The sequence below is a fragment of the Alligator mississippiensis genome, chromosome 10 (genome assembly GCF_030867095.1).
Source record: "Alligator mississippiensis isolate rAllMis1 chromosome 10, rAllMis1, whole genome shotgun sequence".
NCBI lineage: Eukaryota > Metazoa > Chordata > Crocodylia > Alligatoridae > Alligator > Alligator mississippiensis.
This window is the reverse complement of record NC_081833.1, coordinates 3,586,808-3,607,598: the sequence shown is the minus strand read 5'-3', so window position 1 is coordinate 3,607,598 and position 20,791 is coordinate 3,586,808. Positions and strand designations below refer to the sequence as shown.

Below are 20,791 nucleotides of genomic sequence, written 5' to 3'. Positions count from 1 at the left end.
GGCATGTTTCAGGTGATATCTGAGTGCTTAGTCTTTAAAAATTGAAGGAACATGATGAGGCCTGTTGTGCTGGCTGTTACGCTGAGTGCTCGTGGAAGTGGACACCATTATACATATGTACAAGTTCCGTTTCATTTCTGGCTTATGCCGTTACCTAACCACAAACATGCAGAGCTGCCTCTTGCCGTGGGTGTTCTGAATTTTAAATTTTTATAGGAATTCCTGGGGCGATGCGTTTCAAAGGGACTGTGATTCTTACTAGCTGGGTTACCCTTGCTCTGCTTTCTGCTTGCCCTCGTACGACTGACAAGTGGGCTGATGTTTTCTTCCAGGTGTGCAGTGGTCTTTTTATGTTCTGTTCTAGCACTCGTTCCCCTCTCAGCCCCTAGCCATGTTGCTAGACTGCTCTCATCATAGAGGCTGCACCCTATATAGTAGCTTGATGAGATGTGCAGCATCTGCCATAAACTTGACCTGTAGACTTTCTTCTGCCGATGTTATACCTTGAGTCACTGCTCTCCTTGAGAGGAGATTGTTGCAGACCACATGTTCTTGGACATCTGGACAGACAAACTTAATAGCAATACCTACAGGGGAATTCTGTTACACAATTGACCTAGAGCCATCCTTACAAGCCTAGAGCACTGAACTGTTGACCAAAATTATTGTGTTGTGTTTATGTAGTCCTGACTGAGCAAGATCCTATGCGGAGCTGAGTGAGTGAATGGTGGGGATGAAGGATTGCTACAGTAAAGCTAAAGCTGGCCTTGCAAAATGTTAAATGAATGCTCTTCTATCTTATCTGGTGGCTTCCATATGCAAGTTAGATTCTATTGCACTCTTCTGAGCTGATAGGGAATCCTGGTATTTTGGCTGAGGAACAGGTCATACTAGGAAAGGCTGCAGCCCTTTCAAATACTGATACCATGTAACTCGGCAAACCATCAAACTTCTATAAATGTTTGTGGTGCAGCTTCTTTCAGCACAAGAATGCAGAGCTGTGCTACTGGAATGTGTTTCGGGTTCATTTTTAGTAGCAACAAATTAAACAAAAACAAACTCTCAACTCCTTTTTCTTTTTTTTTTTTTTTTTGATTGTAATCATTATGTGACCTCAACAAAGCACTAAAATGTCAGTATTGTGGGATAAGGTTTTACGTTAAAATAAATGATCATTGTAGAGTTTAGATTACAAGTGTGTTTCTACTCCTTTTTTCTTTTTCCTGAAAGTATGATCTAGTTCACTGGTTCTCAAATGCTTTGGGGTTGTACACCCCATTTTAAATGTTTGATGGCTGCACTACCTCCCCTCATAACCGTGGTGAGTAAGAAAAGGTAGTACTCGTTTCCCTAGAATCACACTCCAGCCACTCCACCAACAGAAAGGTTTGTGTAGAGGTGTTTTTCAGATAGTGTTTTTTCTTTTCCTCCATTTAGGTTTCCTCTGTAATTATTGTGCTCTTGACACTTGCCATCTTTTATAGTTTGTCTTGGAGAAATAAAAAATGCACTAGTTCTTGGGAGAGAACAAAGATTACTTCTGATTTTCACTTGTGGTTACAAACTGTTACCAGAGTCCTGGCTGAAAATGCCTAGCTGATGTTTCTCGGACAGTTTTAAATGGCCTATTCTAATCTCTTTTTTTTTTTAATTTCAGCCTTTGTATCCTATTCCCATGACACCCATGCCAGTGAACCAAGCCAAGACATATAGAGCAGGTAAAGGTGAGAGTAATACTGCCTGTTCAGTTTAAGACTGCATGTGGCATGAATAGAGAAACAGACTTGCACACCGTTGTCCAGATGACGTTAAGTTACCTTGTTCTCTGCCAGTATTTACTTATTTAATCAGCATAAGTAAGTAGCAATGCAAATTCTGTGTTGACTATTAAAAATGCTGTGTGATGCTAGGACTGCATGCATCTGAATTTAGTACATGGTGACCACATTTCAAAATGCTTCCAATGTTTTGAAACATCCAGCTGCCAAACAGCTCAGTCTCCCGTATTTCCCAGATGGTGAAGAAGAGGATCTCTCTGTAGCAGTTGCAGCAGAGCATTGATTTGGTCTCAGTAGGATATTTTTATAGTATTCTTCCACTAACTTCCACGGTACCCTGCAGAAAAGAGTTTATTTTTGTTCCTCCTTGCTGTCTTGGAGCACCACTCAGAATGGCTTCCTGCTGCTCTCATGAGCTCACTAGGTTTTGAATCCATCTTGCATTCAAAGAACGGAATAAGTGCTTTAACCCAGTATTTCTAGGGCTGTATTGTGCTTCCCTGGGAGTGATGCCTGGCTATCTGGTGTGTATACATAACTGAAGGGCAGTGCCTACGTTTTAATGCACCTGGTGTGCAGAAAGCAGGAGCTGTTTTGCTATGGCCTTGTTACAGTAAATACTTCTACATTTGTCTATTTGTCTGTTTTGACACTTTATTGAGTTTTGCATTCTTTGCTGGTTTGGGTTTAAGCCCCAGTTACTGGAGGCAGTTGAATGTGAGAGCATCTCTGCTCTGGTTTTAAAGATGGGGTAATACCTGTAATAGTTGTGAAGAAAAGTTAGATAAGCGTATCCTAAAGCTATGAACCAGAAAGCAAAAATAAAAACTCACAAAAGGATTTTATTTTCAAATCCCCCAAGGGGAGGGGGTGCTGGGCAGGTCTGACTACATGGGATTACTGTTCTGATTATACCAGTTATGTACTGTGTTCTTTACTCTCCATGTCCCTCTTCCCTTGAGGTGAGAGCACGTAGGAAGTGTCGGTGTTCAAGCCATTCAAGCGCGTGTTTGCAGTAGATGAAGTCTCTGTTGCGTGCAGGACAGCTTTGCAGAGTGTAGCCCCTCCTAATGAAACACTGTGTAGGCCTTTAAGTTTCAGAGACCACTAATATAATCACTTTCTTCCCTGCTCTCTGCTGTCAGATGAAGTGCTCTGTTCTTTCGTTTTAAGTACCTTCCTTCAGTGTTGCAGTGACTTCTGTTTTGTGACTCTCCTGTGATGCACGTTTCTCAACCATCATGTGGGGCTTGCCTTTAAGTCCCAGGCATTGAAGCTCCATTTCATGTTGTTGAAGCTGCTTTTTTGCCTTAAGAGCTTTTTTCTATTTGTTTTGCAAGTGAAACGCCATCTTCCCAAACAAGCTTGCTGCTGCCTCTTCAATGTCGCTGCCCCTCTTCCTCTCGCTCTGTGGGTCTATCTGCTGCAGTGTAGCATAGCAATTACCCGAGCTGCCTACAGACAAGTCAGCTTGGGCCCTGGAACTGCGGCAGCGCAGGAGCCCAGCAGTGCTAAATTACCCTGTCTGTCCTCAGCAGAGAGAACCAGCCTGTGCTGAGCTAGCTCTGGTACCTCTATGCTGTCCTACAGTTTAGATGTACTCTTTCTTTTGCTAGCCCCCTTCCTCCTCCTCCTCCTAGCACTGAGTACCTCTTTAGCTCTGACTGTGGTGAAGAGATTCCTTCTGTTGTCCCATCTTTCATGGCAGCATGTAAAAGATGTGAGCACCAAATCATTGCTGGAGCAGCCAACACTGCCTATGGGAAGGCGGTCACTCCGTTCTTGTTTAAACTCATATCTGTCACTTGCTTGTAAAATGCATGGTTAAAGCTGGTAGTGAGGGTATTCAAGTACATTGCTGTTCTAGATCCACACGTCTCACATGAGGTCTTCCTTGCTTTGTAGTACCAAATATGCCACAACAGCGGCAAGACCAGCATCATCAGAGCACCATGATGCATCCCGCATCAGCAGCCGGCCCTCCGATTGTTGCGACACCACCAGCTTATTCAACTCAGTATGTTGCCTATAGCCCTCAGCAGTTCCCTAATCAGCCTCTTGTGCAGCATGTGCCACACTACCAGTCTCAGGTAAGACACCTTTGTGTTGGTGTCATGTCTTGGCGTGTTCTTGTTTGCAGCAGGTGAATTATCAAATGTCTGTGTTCATTCAAATGGGGTGGCTCTGTTCAAAGTCATTTGCAGACATTAGTGTAAACTTTATCAGTAAATACATACCTCAGATATAGAATACCTGTGTCACCATTAACTATAAATATCTCTTTTGAATGAATAAGTGGACTAGTGTTTCGATGGCTGCATATTTTTTCAGTCCCTGAACATAGCTTAATAGCTTTCTATTCACTGGGAAGATTCCTTCTGTGACTGCTTAACAGTACTCTGTTCCTTTCGTGGAAGTTACTGCTTGCATTACATTTGAAGGGGCAGTGTGGAAAAAGGTGATTCAAGTGTGTGGCTTGGGGGGTGGGGGAGTCATTTTTTAGTTAAAAGCAAAGTAAGATACAAGTTTCCAAATTAGCATCAAGTGTCTCTAAAGATGTATTGCACTAGCTTGATGAAAGACTGCTTAATTTCTGCACAACAACAGTTTTTGACTTTCATTTTTCTCCTGTCTTTGGCACAGCATCCTCATGTCTATAGCCCTGTAATACAGGGCAATGCTAGAATGATGGCCCCGCCGACCCATGCACAGCCCGGTTTAGTATCTTCTTCAGCAACACAGTATGGTGCGCATGAGCAGACGCATGCTATGTATGGTAGGAAACGTTTTGTGTTACATGTAACTTTTTAAGTTGTTACATTGTGCAGGGATATATTTAATCTCAAACTTCAAATCTGGGTCTCACGTTTAAGATTCTGTAAGTAGACCCGGCCTATGGGCCATGAAAGTAACAAGCAACGCATCGCAAATTTGAGTCACCCAAAATAATAAAGTGAAAATAACCCCAGGGTGCTAATTTCAACAAGGGGCAGGTGACTGAGAGGAAACGTAGTTGCGAGAAGCTGCTACGGTAGCAGTCTCAACCTCATTAGATTTGAGGCACCCCTTGTAAAATGCCAACTTTGTTTTCACCCATTTTAGACAACAGAAAAACAGTAGAGTAATTCTTGTTGCAAGCAACTCGGAGACCACAAGAGCTCAGCATGCTCTTGGCACTATGGATTCCTGTTTGAAATCCCTGGGTTTATCTTGTGAATCATGTTTGTGCACTAACAGTGCTGTCATTGTGTGGCACCCTGCATCACCCTTGAAAGGATCTCAGGGCACCCCGGGATGCCATGGCATCCAAGTTGAGAATCACCGTGCTAAGGGATAGCAGCTGAATGAAGTCTTTGGAAACTTCTTGATGCTCTACGCACGACGTACCCCGATTGATTTTTCTTGGGCTAATCGGGGCTGAAGTTCTGTGATGAGACTGTGACTGCAGTTCTGGAACTTGAGACTTCTGTTTCTGATAACTGGCAAACCACTGCCTTAATAGTGATACTATTAACAGACTGTCATCCAAGCGAAGTGTCGTTTTATGTGTAGGCTCATGTTTCCGTGGTAAACGGAATATAAATATTTAAAATTCATGTTTTAAGTGTTTAGTCTCTGACTTCAGTGATGACCAGGACTCTCCAGAATGATCGGTTTGTCACCTTTTGCTTGCACCAACCTCACTGAAATCCTGGAAAAATGAAACTCTAAAATACAATGCAGAGAGTCTCTCAAGCTTCATAAAAGTACGGGCAGTTGGTGCAAAGTTTTTCTTCAGAATAGGTTGTCACAGACTGGACCCTGAGGACACAGACCCATGGTCTTTTGGGGACTTAAAGATGGAGATAAATGTCAGACAAGGAAAGTATCTGCATTGGGTGATGGAAGCATGTTCTTGGCATCTTCAGGCATGTCCTTTATTGCCTACTTTAACGTGACTCCATTAAACTGCCTGTTTAGCCGGCTAGGTTTTCCATCAGTGGCTTAGCGAATGACTCTTAACGTAGTAGCTCAGATGCAGAGCATTCCCCATTCACATTTCAGCAAGTGTCTCGCATGCTAGCTTCTTGAAGACCTTGGAACTACCGTGCGTCTGGAAAGCAACACTTCAGCTTCCATGCATCAATAGCTGGCTGTTTGCGTGAGCAAATTGTAGCATTGGGTAAGCTGATGTACTGCTGCCGGGGTAAACTGCTATAGGGCACTTTGCTGGATACATTCATAATAGCTTAAACCAGACAACACAAGCTCTTAAGATGTCTGCAGTTTTGACTTGTACTGTAAGAGGATATCTGTAATAACGTTTTTGTAGGCGTGTATTACTTTCTTATAAATCTTAATTGTTCCCTCAACATCTGTATATTGGGTATGACAACACATCTTGGAAAGCACTTTTCAAATTGATGTTAATTTTTTTTCAGAGCTGTTTGGTGAATCTAGAGTAACAACTTCCTTCTGCATGATTTTTGCCATGCACAGTTAGGAATAACAGCCACTACTTCTGTTTTCTAGAATAAAGTCACTCAAGCAAGTTCTCATTTACTTCTGCCTTTTTTTTTTTTATTCCCTGATTTTTATTTTTCCCCTGCTGCTTTGGGGATGAAGTGCATTCAGGCTCCTCTGTCCATCAACCAAATGGATGATATTTTGGGATACCGTTTCATTGTTCTTGGAAGAACTGCTCCATTTGCTATCAGATATGTTCTGTGTGCGTGCATGGGTGTTTGAGGAAGAAGTCTGCAAGCTGCACTGGGTAGTACTGCTTACAAAGCATTTTGCTTTTCTAGCACTTCCTTAAAATGGGAAAAGTGCCCCAGCAAGAACCGAAACTCCACTTTTGTAACTTTGTTGCATTACTTGCCTCAAAAAATAGTCACCTGCCACAGAAGAGAAATAAGCTTTTTCTGCCCATTTGATTATCTAGCCACTCTGCAAAAGGGTCCTTCATGCCAGAAGACACTGCATCGGAAATGCTTCTGATCGCTTATGCCTGGTAAATCTTTGTGACAGCAAAGAAAAGTGTTTGAAGCACTCGAAGACCGCCCCCCGCCCCTTTGTTTCTGCTGTGTAGTTGAATGGGTTTGCCAGATACGTCCAGTACCAGGTAACTAACTCCTGGGGATCTGGCTGGCTTCTTCCTCACTGCTCTTAGCTGTTGCACGCTTCTGTTGTTTCTTCAGCTCCTGGAACAGGAGCATCTTCAAGGGAAGCAAAGTAGCTGAACTTCATGGCCACTAAAACCCAGGAATTAGTGCTGCACTCAGGTGCATGCTTGTGTCTCAGTAATGGCACTTTTAAGAAAAAATATTAAACCATCCATCGATGCAACCAAATGGTAGAGCAGGAAAATTGTAAAAAGCCTCCGATACCTGCCTGATTTGGGTGGTAAGTTTTCAGCCACTTAAACCACATGGTTTAAGTGCTTAATCCTGGAACAAAGCAGCAATATTTGGCCTTAACTGTCCAATAAAAACAACTTAATGCTGGATCATCCCTCCTGCCCTATTAAACCACCTGCTTGTCCCAAAGAACAGTTGGCGCTTCTTGCCTTCCATAGATTACGGGCCATTTATCGCCGTGTTATCTGCCGTGGCTCAGTGCACCTTTTTATCACTGATCAGTGAAGTTTACTGGACCAGTCACTGAAGGGGCAAACTGAATTTGTCTAGTTGCTGTCACCTGCAGAATGATATACACTGGGTCTGGTTTGCCAGGAGAGCCCCTGACAATCTTAACCTGCGAGGGCAAATATATTCCTGTAACAATTAACTTTTCAGTAGTTTGACCATTTTTTAGTCAAATGACTCTGTTTTAGATAATTGCTGTCTGCTGTGTAAACTTCCCTGTGTGTTTTAAAGGCTTTGTATAAAACCAGTACTTGGTTTTACACAAGAGAAATCATTGATTCCTTTGCTTGTTCTTGGTCCTCCTTCTCTTCTGCACATGTTTTTATTGGTCTGGTGTTTTCTCTAACCCTATCTGGTTTTCTGTCTCAGCAGTAGAGTAAATTCTCGTATCCTAACTAGTACAGTGGTGGGTATGTTATAACCTCCTGGTAACTCAGGGACTAAGAGCGAACCGATCACCTGACTTACGGCGCTGTTAAGAACACTAATAGTGCTGTTGAAAAAAGGGCCAATTTGTTTGCTTTATTATAACTGTTAACTCCATCACCGAAGTTTTTTAGTGAAATATCCTGGCCCCTTAACAGATGTACTCTTTATTTTATTTTTATTTGTATTAAATTGTAAATCAAGAGCAACTGGAGACCTTGGTGTTACCGTTCAGACAGAGGCCTTCCTGGGACTTACTTATATCAGTGTCACTACGTTAGAAATTTTGCTGGCCATCTCCAGCAGTACTAACTGAACAAATGCATATATCTGCATGAACCTACAATCTGCACAAAATGAATGTTGACCTTTCCAGAAGATTGGAATCATGCACATGGCAAGAGGCTAATTTACCTTTCTATTTCCCAAATTCAGCATGTCCCAAAATACCATACAGCAAGGAGACAGGCCCTTCTTTCTACTTTGCCAGTGAGTTGGGTTTTTTGTACTAATTTTGATTGTACAGAAAAGCACTTTCTGAAGAATAGGTGTTAAAGGAACGAACATGGTAAAGGAGTAGCTCTTCCTTGCATCAAGCCAAAAGACAGGAAAATGCAGGAAAGCTGCTTTCTGTGAACCCAGGAAAGGAGCTGTTGAATGACTGACCTTACAGGCACCTAGAGCTAATGCGCAGTAGACTGAGCTGTCTGAGAAATGGATGCATTTAAATGTATTTGCGCTTGCCGAGTGAATGTCATGCGTTGTGCAACAAACGCTGCATCAACCAGTCTGCTGCATCTTGAAATGAAAATGACCCCCAACCACCTCTTCTGTCCCAGCTGTCATCTGCAACCAAAATACCTGTGCTGCGCAGGGGTGACCAAACACTGAGCATCTCCAAGTTTACAACTTCTGCACACTTCTCCTTTTCCTCTGCCCCTTCCCAAAGATGGGATTTTTGGGTGTCTCTGGGTTAATCGGGAAGGGAATGCTAGTACTTTACCAAGAACAAAATGCTGAGGTCTGAACTGTGAGCCCTATGGGAGGACCAGGTCCTGCACTCCAGGGGTAGTTGCAGGAGATGGCTCCATGCTCGGCACCATGTTCTTTGCTGGTGCCTGGGGGTGGGTTCCTCCCTGTCAAGTAAGCACTGCCGGATGCGTTACCTGGCCTTGCAGTCCTTGTCCAGCGCCAGTACACCAAGTGGCGAGCTGGTCTCTGCAGCCTCTTTCCTAGCATATCTTAGATGGCCCAAGTCTAGTGTATCTGTATGCATTGAACAAGAGCGGTGAGTAGTCTTTGTGAACTGTTAGCAGGCCTCGGTCACCCCTAACTGCAAAAGCAGAATGGTGGAGGAGGGAAGATCTGGCATAGGCCAGGTGAAACAAATGGACAAGGGAAATACTGAGGATTTGATTCTTTTGCTGGTGGCCCCTGTGTTTGGGATCGGGAGCGTGGATCCCAGTGACCATTCCAAAATGAAGTATGTTACTCTTAATATGCAAACCAGCAAGCAAGCTTTTCCTTTAGTGAGGACGGCGGTTCCAGCAGCTATCCGCGGCTGGGCTGGGCTGGGCTGAGGCACGGTCATCCTGCTGCATCCAGCCCTGCCCACTGGATAGCTCTGCTGGGAAGGGTGGGACTTCACTCCTGGGTCTCCCCAACCTGCTCCTGTACTGCAGCAAGCTAGTAAATGTTTCCATCTGCCTGTGTTCGTAGCAGCCATCTGCTGTTGTGCACCCACGTGTCTGTAGGTCAGCTCATTCAAGAGGATGTAAGAACATGTAACTCCTGGTCCTGAACACGTGCTGGTTTTGAAAGGATGGTAACCTGGTTTTTGTCTGGCACGCGGGACATGCGGAGTGACTCTTGTCAGCTGCCAGGCTGCATACCAGACACTGGCTCGGATTCCCTGGAGGGGGGTTTCATTGTGTTCATGCATCTTGGTTTGGTGCATTGAAATCCTTTTACCATGTTCATTCCTTTAGTAGGTATTCTTTTAAATGACTCCACTGTACATGTGTAAAATGACTTTGTATGTGTTTATACGATGAAAGAGACATTGTTATTTCTTTGCTTCCTACCATTCAAACTGAGGTCTTTTAAATGCAGTTATCCTCACCATCTTACTGGGTCTGGCAGTAGCCTTCAAGCCAATTCCCTGGTCGGTATCTGGAATAGTAGGGTCCAGCTGCCAGTGTGTTCACCACTGGCAGCTACCACTAAATCCCTTGTCAGCCCTGACCTTTCTGCAAGGGAAATGGGAGCTTCTGTGGTGAAGAGGTTGACTTCAGCCTGGGGCCAGTTCTCTGCGTGGTCTCTGCTGCTCTCATTTCTTCGTGTGGCCTGTATCTGTGGCCTTACGCTGTCTGTCTTTTTCCCCTTTTTGTCTGTGGTGTCACCCATGTTGACTCTGGTGTGTGTTTTCTGGCTTGATTTTAGTTGGGGTTGAATTCAGCAATTAAAAAACCCTTCTGGTGTTTTGCCCGATCTAATGCTGAACTGCTTATTTTACCTGGCTTTCACTATCGAAATGGCAGCCACATTGGGAATCTGGCTTGATTAGAAGATGCTGTAGGTGTGAAGCAAATCGCCTAGTGCGTGTTGCTAGGAAATGAGAGGTCATGACTTGGGGCGAGAGAGCATTTCTGCTGAAGGTGAGATGATCTGATTGCTCAGACTGAGGTGGCACGGCTAAATCCTTAAGTAGAGCTTTCTCTGCACTTTACCCCATATCGGGGAATGGGCATTCAAAACAACGGTATTGGCTTAAGAAGGAACACTTCACCGCGTGTCAGGGTGACACGCTGCATCAGTTCGCGATGTCTGCTGTATCCTAGAGCAGGTGAGAACTAAACCCTGGTAATTCTGGCAGCTATTTCATTCAAAGGTAAAGTGCCCCACAGCGTGGCTCCCACTTACTACAGAATTGAATGCACGTGCTGAATAGTTGTAATGCATCTGATGATTCGTGTTCACGAGCAGCAGTCCCCCCCACCCCTTTTAATTTGGCAGAATTGTTTCATCTCTCTGTACCCTTTGACAATAAACTGTGGAAAACCACAGTCCTGCTTATGGGTCAAGGGAAGTGTAATATGACTTCTGCTGGCTTGTTAGTTATACTTCCTTTCTGTGGTGATAGAGATGACTAAAAAAATATGCATAGGGTGACTCTCTTTTGATGAACAAACCCTTTTTTACTCAGCTGTCATAGTAAAGGCAGTTTGATTTGTTTCTGGAATGGTAAATTTTTCATGACTATTTTGCAAAACTAAGTTCTTGATGCTTCCGTGTATAGTAATCAAGTGCCACCATCATTTAAATCTCCCTAGAACTTAATTGATGCTGAAGAAACTTACTTTATATGGAGATCAGTGAGAGCACATGCACAGAGTTTTCTCCCGCACTTGATAATAAAAGGGAAGGAAAGGCCTTTACAAAATGAAATGCTGTCTCAACCTGTTTATGGGATGATTAGCATAAGGAATCAATAGCTCTGGAAAAACAGATTCTTTAGAAATAAATTTAAAAAACCTTTCTCAAGTGACCTGAATTGAAGTCTGCACCATGGCTGTATGAAAGGTGCCCACCACTTCCAATTTAATTGACTCTGATTCTCTTGAGGCTTAACTGGATTCCATACAAAGGTTTTACTCAAGTAAGAAAGCTTCAGGAAGACTAAAGAGGAATTATTCTTCAGTTTTACCATTAAAACAAAACTTGCTGCAGCATCTGACATAGAAGTTATACCTAAAAAACCTGAAGCTGACTGAAGTAGGTTATGAAGACAAATGCCCTGCAGAGATGGAAATCTGAGATTTCAGACAGCAATGAATCCCAGGTCTTCAAACCAAAAATCTGCTGACAAGCAGCATTCTCTCCCCAGCTGTCGGATACGTTGCTGGACGCCAACGACTTGCTTTTGTTCCTCTGCACTTAGATCGCTCGTGAGGACTAGACAGACGTGTGCTGGTGACTTGCCTGCCCAATCCGTTCTTCGAAGCTTGTATGCTTGAGAGATTTGTGATTTGTCTCTTATTCCTCTGTAGCTTGAGGAATGACCTGTCCTGAGTGAAGGCTGGCTGGATGTGGGAAACTTGGAGTATCTTGCAGCTTGAACTCCTGCTTCGGTATCCCTTCCTGGGTGGAACCGAGCTTCCTCAGCAGGGAGGCAGGGTCGCTTTGTGGTTAAGACTGGAAGGGCTGGATGCAGTTCCTAGTGCTGTGTAACCTTCGGAAAAGAACTGAGTCCCTCTGCCTCCGTTCCCCATCGTTAACACGGAGACGCTTCCCACCTGCCTTGGACTAGTCGTAGGAATATCTCCGCGTGGAGCCAGTCCAATAGAGTAAGAGTTCCCTGAAGAGAGGAAACGTAGAAACGGAAACAAGGAGCTGGTTTTGAATTGGAATGTGTAAAACGCCCCGTTCAGCCGATCTTGCAGGAAGTGAGAAATATGTCACTGCTTTAGGCACCTGGTGCCGCTGTCGATGAAACCCTAGTAGCAACATGAAAAATCATTGCTTTGGTTTTAAATTTGAGCATCAAAATGGTTTATCAAGGCAAGATCTCTGGTCTCGTTTGTCAGCACAGGAACACGGACAGTTTCAGGCAAATTTTGCAGCTCAAAGAACTGAACTCCCAGCTGAGAGTGCCTGTGGGACATCTGTTTCAGTGCCGTAACAAGAGGCAGGCTCAAAATAACGCCTTCGTCCTGCAGATCAAAAGCCTCGCGATGTCGTCTCCAGAGCTCATCCACATTGCAGAATCGGACCTTGGTGGATGCCACTGTTGTACGGTTGGCCTGAAGCAGGGGGTCGGAGAAGGCTTGGTGATGCCTTTTAAAGGACAGAAGTATTATTTTATCAGGGTTGAACGTGCTGTAAGACCTCCTGGATGGCTGTTGCAGGAGAAGCAGCCCTCTGGGAGCGGAGCAGCGTTGAAATGATTGATCGAACAGAAGGCAGTGGAAAAGTAATGGCAAACTGGCCTGGGAAGCGTTGGGCAAGTGAGTGACTGGGACATGTCTGGGGTACACAGCAGAGCAATACGATGGCTACTCCCCGTCCAGGCAGAGGTGTCCTTTTATTGGAGGCATTTACATTTTTTGTCTCCTTTAACCCCCTTCTCAGGACAGTTGGATTAGAGCCCTCTGTTTCCACATACGTGTTACTGAGGGATCGTACAGGGCCCCTGCACTCGGTGATGTGAGCATGGCTGGGGGCAAGAGTTGGGTTCAGGACCTAGGGATAGTTGGACTCAGTGCCAGTGGAGCACTGCCTCCCGCATGCTGTCTGTCGCAGGGTTGGAAGGAGTTAATGCCCAGTGTGAGTATGTAGTGACTGCACGGCATCTGGGAGCTGTGCCTGGTTTGGTGGCTTGTGTTCTCAACTTGTACAGGATCAAAAAACTGCAAGTGTTGGGCAGCATTTCTGTTCCTCATGGACTGGCACAGTTGGTTAAATTTTCCCTCAATGGTGCGGTGAAGATTGTTTTTGGAGCCACTTGCTGTGGCTTCAGCCTCAGAGCAAAAGGCCAACAGAGTTGTCCATTTTGTAGCAAAATGTGACCAAACCTTTCACTGGGGACCTTCTGAATACATTGGTTTTATTGTTGGGGGATACCCCATAGCTTGCACAGCTGAAGTTGATACATGATGCCTGGTTTGGGCATTTAAGTTGTTTTCCGCTGGGGTCAGTTTTCCGTTGAACACCAAAAGGCTTGCAGACTGGGAACACAAAGGCATGAGAGGAAGAGGGGACTTTTATTCTTCACACACAAGATACCAGCTATAACTAAAATTGGCTTTTATGCCTATACCATTGGTCCCTTTTAACTTGCGTGCACATGCATGGTATGTGTCGGTGTACATGTAAAATGCATGCACTGACTGAACTATGAGATCTCCAGAAAAGTAGCATGGTGAGGTTAGCTAGATATAAGGCCAAAGACTTTGTGGATGGTGGAAATTAGCATATTTAAAGAAAAAAAAAAAGTAAATTCTGATGCAGCTAATTCCAAATTGTTGTTTGGATTGGTCCACGTGACTAAAAGCAAAGATAAAATACTGCTCTTGTGACGGTGTCCAGTACCTGTTACGTCATCAAGCTGAATTATTTAATTATGGTTATTTATAGGCTTTCCTGCCAAACTGGGCAAACTTCACAAAAGCTAGTGTAAATTTGTAGAGCTAAGGTAAGGTGTTTAGGTAATACCTGTTCAGGAAAAAAGGACCAATTTCTAGTAGCAGTAGCAAGCAATCGCATCCTCCAGTGGAGGCGGCTGTGTGATAATGGGCATTTGAAGTCCTGGGTCTCACTAACTTCCTCTTCCATTCTAGTTTCCACTGGCTCCCTTGCTCAGCAATATGCCCATCCCAATGCTACGCTGCATCCGCATCCTTCTCACCCGCAGCCATCTGCTACGCCAACAGGCCAGCAGCAAAGCCAACATGCCGGAAGCCACCCTGCTCCCAGCCCAGTGCAGGTATCCATGCGTGGGGGACACTGCATCGCCTGCTACTTTGGCATCTTTGTTCAGAGGGAGAATCTATGCTGAGGAGTATCAGTTCAGGGGGCAAATGTAACCTCCCTAGAGACTGTATTCAGATGCCTGTCAAGGAACTGTGGGGTGCTGGGGATTTGGTGGTCTTGGTCTTGTGCTGTCCTGTGAGCCTGAGATCAGCCCATCACTATAGGATGAGGGTGAGGAGGAGGAAAGGTAGTGGCTTACCTGGCTGTGGGGAAATAGGTTGGTTCTGCAGGCACCTTGTCGTGGTCCCTTCCCTGCAGCCTGGCTTGTGAAGGTGCACAAAGGAAGTGTTGTGCCATGGCTGAGCTCGTCTCTCGCAAGCGGGTGCAGACGCACAGCAGGTGCCCGGACGTGCGTTCTGGGAGCGTCAATTTTGAGCACCGTGTCCTGGCTTCCCTGTGAATGCGTGCGTGGGGCTGTTCCCTGGGTGCTAGCGTGGATGCACACAAGCTAGCTCTAATCTCTCCTCCTCCCGCGACATTGTCTTTGCAGCACCATCAGCACCAGGCCGCGCAGGCCCTCCACCTGGCCAACCCGCAGCAGCAGTCGGCCATTTACCACGCGGGGCTTGCCCCGACCCCGCCTGCTATGACGCCAGGCTCCAACACACAGTCTCCGCAGAACAGCTTTCCTACAGCACAACAGACCGTCTTCACCATCCATCCTTCCCATGTTCAGCCTGCCTATACCAATCCGCCACACATGGCCCACGTACCCCAGGTAAACCCACTTTGAAGCCTTCCAGAAACATCGTGTTGCCTGTTTCACGTGGGTAACTTGGTCGGGGGAGTGGACCCTTCTAGCAGCACTTCCCCCAGCATTGGCTAGTAGCTGTGTTGCTTAGGTCTCTATTTGCCTAATGCTGTTCGAGAAATCTGGAAGCTCCATTAGATGCCCCAGAACATGGTAACCCCCCATGTTTCCTAGCCGGCTCCTGTGGGGCTCCACTCCAGTGCTTGTCGAAACCCATTGCGAACACAAGGCTCAACCCTTTTAAGCCCAGCCAACAGGGAAATGCTTGTGACAGCTTTGGGAAGCCCTGAGAGGGTAAGGACCTTGTGAAAGGGCTGGCAGTGAGGTCACTGGTCAGCCTTGGGGTGAGGGCAACCAAGATTCAGGTTAGACAAAGGCAAGGAAGAATTGTAACTGCACGGGTGGGGTTCCAGACAGGGTGCAGGGAGGGAGACCTGCCTGGGCGTCCAGGCCTACCCAGTGAGTATTTGCTTGGCTGGCAGCTAGGGATGATGGCGCAAAGCCTGTTTGGATGCTGCCTTCAGCCCTTGGCTCCAACCTTCGAGTTCAGGGACCTGAGTAGAGGACAAGCTTATGCGGAGCACACAGATTAGAAGACAGTTGTGTGCTTTCTTGCCTAGAGGGAAGACTGCTCCTTAGCAGCAGGAGGACAGCAAACAGCTCAAGCTATGTGACCTGGTGTGACTGGTAGTCCTTGGTCGTGAATCTTGCTAAGCTCTCTGCTCTGTCCCCCGGACAGCTGGTTCCACAGGCCAGCCAGGAGTTGGGCCTAATGCCTCCTTGCAAAGGCTAGGTGTTAGTACTGTCACTGGGTTTATTGTTGCCTTACCCTTGGGTTCAGAGGAGGAAATCCCAGCTGGCTTGTGCCTGGTGGCTCTGGGCTGGGGTCTTGCTGCTGCCGCTGGAGCACCTGGATGCTACCAGAAATGGGATGTTGGGCTCAGTGGGCTGTCGATCTGTCCTGGCTCGGGTAGTCCTGGGGACTGGGACTTTCTGGCTCCTTGCGGTCCCTTGAAAGTCCTGCCTGCTGCCCCTCTGAAATGCTTGGAGTGCCGAGCCTCCAGGCGGGCTGCTCTGTGGAGGCAGTCTCCTCACGTGCACTGCAGGGGCGGGGAGGGGCAGATGGTGCCGTCGTGCAACCGCCAGTTCATACTGGTGTTTCAGGACACCACCCTCCACTGGGAGTACTGGTCTGTGATCCCTCCCGGAGCCCAGGACATAGTGATGAATAGGAGAATTGGGTGCCAGTGGTACTGCAACAGCATTTGACTGCTGTGAAGTCTCCAGTACCTCTGGGGAGCTGAGACCAGGCTTCTCTGCCTCTGGGCTAGGCTTGTGGAGCCTTGGCCTGTTGGCTTGACGGGCACGGCCATCTCGCACAGTAATCCGCCGAACCGGGCACTGCTCTGCGAGTCCCTAGTGACCCGGTCCCCTGGGGTTGTGGTTGTGGGGCAATGCTGGTTCAGCATGTGAGGGATTGGGGTTCAGCCCCATGACAGCAGAGGGGCTCGTGGCGCCGAGTGCTGTTGGGCTGCTCTCTGCACCAAGGAGATTCCCAGCAGGCTGGCCCTGGGGATCCATGCCCACGTCGTGTGCAGTGGGCAGCACTCTGAGGGTCTCCTGTGGAGCTCAGCATGTCACGTGAGCCAGCACCGAGAACGGGCCCAGGTGTAGGGTTCTGTAAAGCACTGGGACGGTGGCACAGGCAGCCTGAGCTGCTGCATGTGTGGCTGCCACAGGGACAGTAACCACCACCCGGCTGGGGTAGAAATGCCACTGCAGGCATGACAGATGTTAGAAAAGGCTGGAAAGACATGGCTGATGGGCAGAAAAAGGGGCCCTAGGCAGTGTGGAGCTTTCTGGGGCTGCTGGAAGGCATGCATGTCCCAGCTTGAGGAAGGGCGTCAGTAAGGCAGTAAAATGAGTGCCGAAGGGTTCGGCCAGAAGGGGACTCTGCTTCTGCACTCGGATGTTTAGTGACTCCGAGGGGCCTCCGCTGCCTGCTCCTGCCCGCGCTAGTGTTCAGACCCTGGGACTATCTGCCCACAGCAGCGGGGCTTTTCTCTCTAACGAAATGTGCTAAAAGGACCACATCTGACTTCTGCAAACCATCTGCAGCCAAACACCTTGCTGGCTTGGGGCGCTGCTTAGCTTGAGGACTTCCAAGACCTCGCTGAGATAGCGAGGACCTTGCAACTGCAAAGTGTTGGTCTTTCCTGTGGCTGCCTCCTGTCCATGAAGTGCCACGAAGGAGCTGAGGGAGACGCATACTTGCTTGTTTGTCACGGGGTGATCTGCTGCGACAAGCTGCATCTCCGTTTCCATTTGAGATGTGGCTGGGGCATATGAGAACCTGGATGTGTTGAGCTGCACTAAAGATGCATCCGAGGTGACAGAATAGCAGAATAAAGGGGTGGAATGAGTACCCGCCTGGCTGAGAACAAGGCCATTGGGCTTGGGAAAGAGCGGGTATTGAGTAGGCAGCCAAGAAGAGGCATTGGGGGAGTCTAGGATGTGAGCAACCAAGTTAGTGTAGTTGCAAAGTCTCTGTTTCTCTCAGGAGAACTTCACAATCTTTGCCTTTGCTTTGTGGTTTTCCTTGCAGTACCTCCTGTGCCATGTGGAGGGCCAGTCAGTTGGTCTTTCTGCCCAGCGCCAGTTCATCCTTTGCGTAGGAAAGGCGTCCCAGTCCCAGGTGCTTTTCAGCATTAGCAATGACACACGGGGGTTTTCTGCTGTCCCCAATCCCCCCACCCTCACACCGGTGGTCTCTCCTGTGCTCTTAGTCAGTAAAGGGACTCTTGCCCCAGTTGCCGGTAGTGAGAAGAGATGTTCGTAGCAGGGCAGAGAGCAAGGATTTGAGGCCCTCCCCCAGGCAGCAGGCTCGGCCCCCATTGCACGCACTGGCCAACCTAGCACAAGCGGAGCAAATCTCCGGACTTCCTGAGACGGCCGGAAGAGTCTTTGATAGCCCCGTGGCCAGGAGTGTTGCCTCCTTGTGACCATTATACTAAAGAGCTCTTTGTTTCAGGCTCATGTACAGTCAGGAATGCTTCCTTCTCACCCAACTGCCCATGCTCCAATGATGCTAATGACGACACAGCCACCTGGTGGTCCCCAAGCCGCCATCGCTCAAAGTGCACTACAGCCCATTCCAGTCTCGACAACAACACATTTCCCCTATATGACGCACCCTTCAGGTGAGGAGTGTGTGCCTGGGAGACCTGCACCGTAACTGAGCCAGGTCAAACTAGTGAGGAGAGCAGTGCGAGCCAGGTGTGGGGAGAAAGAGAGAAAACAAAAAATCCTCAAGATGTCCTTTTTTTACCGAGGCAAACTGCTAGAGGCAGACGGCTGTTCTGCCCTTAGCATTTGTATCTTGGCAGTGCAGGTGTGAGCGTGGTACGTGTGCAAGACTTAGCTAACGTAGCCGAGGCTGAAGTACAGGGACTGATGGCCGTGGAGTTTGGGACTGCACCTTCTTGCCTTTGCCTTGGGGGATGCGCTGCCGCGTGGCCTCTGGTTGAATGGTCTGGGTCCTAAAACGCCAAGCAGTGACGGGTCTTGAGGGCAGCTGCAGGAATAGCGCTCGAGGGGCGCGAGCGTTGCACACTTCCAACGGCTGAAGGCAAGTGGCCGCTGGAAGTGTGCTCCTTATTCCGAGAGCGCTATTTTGCAGTGCCGTTGCTTGAGGAAAAGTAGGCGCTCCTTGTTTTTTGGTTATTTTTTATTACTCTCTTCACGTGTAAATCTTGCCTAATCTTCTTAAATGCTTTGTTCCCCTTCAGAGCAGCTTGTGATCTTGTGTAGTGAACAAACACCTCATTTTGTGTGTTGGGGGATGAGTGGGGAGAGCAAATTGTGGCTTCCAGGGAATTAGGTAGAGCAATCAGCCAAAGGACATCTTAATGCAGGTTTTTGCAAGGCTTGAGCGGAGTAGTGACCCTGTGCCCAGGGGACTAGCAGACAGTTGCATGGCTTTGCCAATTTGCTACTGACTTTTGCACTTTCTTTTGCAGTACAAGCCCACCACCAACAACAGTTGTAAGGCTGATCTGGAGTAACTGAAAGGCTGGATACCTTTTGTAGGCCAAAACCCTCCTTCTACTGCTTCTGCCAACTGGAAGCACAGAAAAACTAGAATTTCATTTATTTTGTTTAAAAAAAAAAAAAAAAATTGATTTCTTGTAACATTCAGTAGGAATGCTAACAGTTCATCTTGCAGTGGGAGAGATGTGGACTGAGTAGAGGCATGTAGGAACTTGTGGGCTATTCCATAATTCCATGCACTGTATCAGAGTCCTGCAAGTGCCCCAGCTCTGCTTGCTGAAAACTGGAAGTTATTTATTTTTTAACGACCCTTCAAAGTTCTGAACTCATCAGCTAGCAAAGGAAGTAACAAGAGTGATTCTTGCTGCTATTATCACTAAAAATCAAGACTCGGAGATCCCTTTTACTTCTAACTAAACTTGAAACCGTTCAGTAAAAAAATTCTAATCGTCAAACTGATGGATTATTATTTATAAATCACGTTTGATGAGGTGATCACTATCTCAAGACAGTGATGTAACTTTTAAGTTAAAAAAAAAAAAGACAAACCTTTGTAGATAATATAAAATAAAAACTTTAAAAAAAAATTAAAAAATAAAAAAAGTTTTAAAAACTGACCAACATGGCAAGCGTGTTCTCTTGAGGTGTGTACGGCATCCTCCGTCTCCCGAGCGCTCGTCCCGTTCCCCGCCGGGTAAACTTGCTTTGGCTGTACAAAAGTGAGCAGCATTTGACACCCCCGTGACGCGAGGTTTGGTGCAAGTGTGGTGTTCAGGGTATGCGTTTCAAGCCACTTGTCTGAACTAAGCACATTCCAAGTGTGATATTTAATCTCAACTGTCGTAGCCTTCCCGTCAAATGATACGACTCCCTCTGTGAGAAGCAGACCTAGCTGTTTCTGTAGGGCTCTAGAGATGACGTGAAGGCCAGTGGTGTTGGTATCGGTCGCTGTTGGTGGAAGATACTTGCCAGACTGAGTAAAAGCTCCGGCACGAGGGGCTGGGAGAACTGTTGCGCTTGACTTCCTTGCATTAACCCGTAGCAGTTTGCACTGACTGCGAAATACACTGCGGTCTCTGCTGCTGTTCCTTGTTGAGCATGCTTAAAATCTGCTGCCTAGAAGATGAGGATGGATTGGAGGAGGAAATGGGAGTCTCCTGCGCTCCAGCTGCATTGCCCCTGGCTGCACTGAAAAGGTGAGTGAAATACTAGTCTGTCCGTGGAACACGGCTGGCACAGAAGTGTAGGGCTTGGAGAGGAAAGCAGGCTAGCTTTGGTCTCTCAAGTCCGCTGTCTTGAGCGACCACAGTGCAGGGCTGATGTCACTTAGAGAAGCGGTTCTGGTTAGCAGCAGGGGGCACAGTATCATTAAAAATACAGAGGGTGCTTTGATCCACCCCAGTGAGTGAAACGCCTTGTGCCTGTGCTCCTGGAAGAGCAGGGGCCTGAGCAGATCGGCACGTTCAGGCAGGTTTGTTAAACCTTTGCTTCACTTGGAGAGCTATTCCGTTTCTAACAGTTTGGGTGGGGGGCAGGGCTCTTCTAACAGCTGTTAATCCAGTCGCGGACACACAAGAGCTGCTTCTGGAGAAGATCAGGTTAGAAGTAGGAATGTGAAGGGACGAGAG

General features: G+C 47.1%; 1 protein-coding gene and 1 long non-coding RNA gene across 11 annotated transcripts in view; one reads left to right on the top strand and one right to left on the bottom strand.

Annotated features, from left to right (window-relative positions):
- The window catches only part of ATXN2 (ataxin 2), a 66,741-nt gene extending 46,961 nt beyond the window's left edge, over positions 1 to 19,780 (top strand). For 6 of the 10 annotated variants that reach the window (XM_014598476.3, XM_059713367.1, XM_059713363.1 and 3 more), the window contains 8 exons: positions 1,658 to 1,724; positions 3,684 to 3,868; positions 4,422 to 4,554; positions 8,267 to 8,320; positions 14,170 to 14,315; positions 14,853 to 15,080; positions 18,145 to 18,313; positions 19,133 to 19,780. In XM_014598476.3, the coding sequence (XP_014453962.1) occupies positions 1,658 to 1,724; positions 3,684 to 3,868; positions 4,422 to 4,554; positions 8,267 to 8,320; positions 14,170 to 14,315; positions 14,853 to 15,080; positions 18,145 to 18,313; positions 19,133 to 19,161 (1,011 nt within the window). In that variant the 3' untranslated portion in view covers positions 19,162 to 19,780. The remainder of the gene's footprint in view (positions 1 to 1,657; positions 1,725 to 3,683; positions 3,869 to 4,421; positions 4,555 to 8,266; positions 8,321 to 14,169; positions 14,316 to 14,852; positions 15,081 to 18,144; positions 18,314 to 19,132) is intronic. The other 4 variants (XM_014598477.3, XM_014598478.3, XM_059713364.1 and 1 more) reach the window with 4 other exon arrangements.
- Positions 11,279 to 14,854, bottom strand: LOC109282988 (uncharacterized). Its single transcript, XR_002090017.2, has 2 exons — positions 14,562 to 14,854; positions 11,279 to 13,557 (listed from the first exon to the last, which is right to left on the bottom strand). It is a non-coding gene; the product is annotated as an uncharacterized LOC109282988 (long non-coding RNA).
- Positions 19,781 to 20,791: the final 1,011 nt, after the last annotated feature.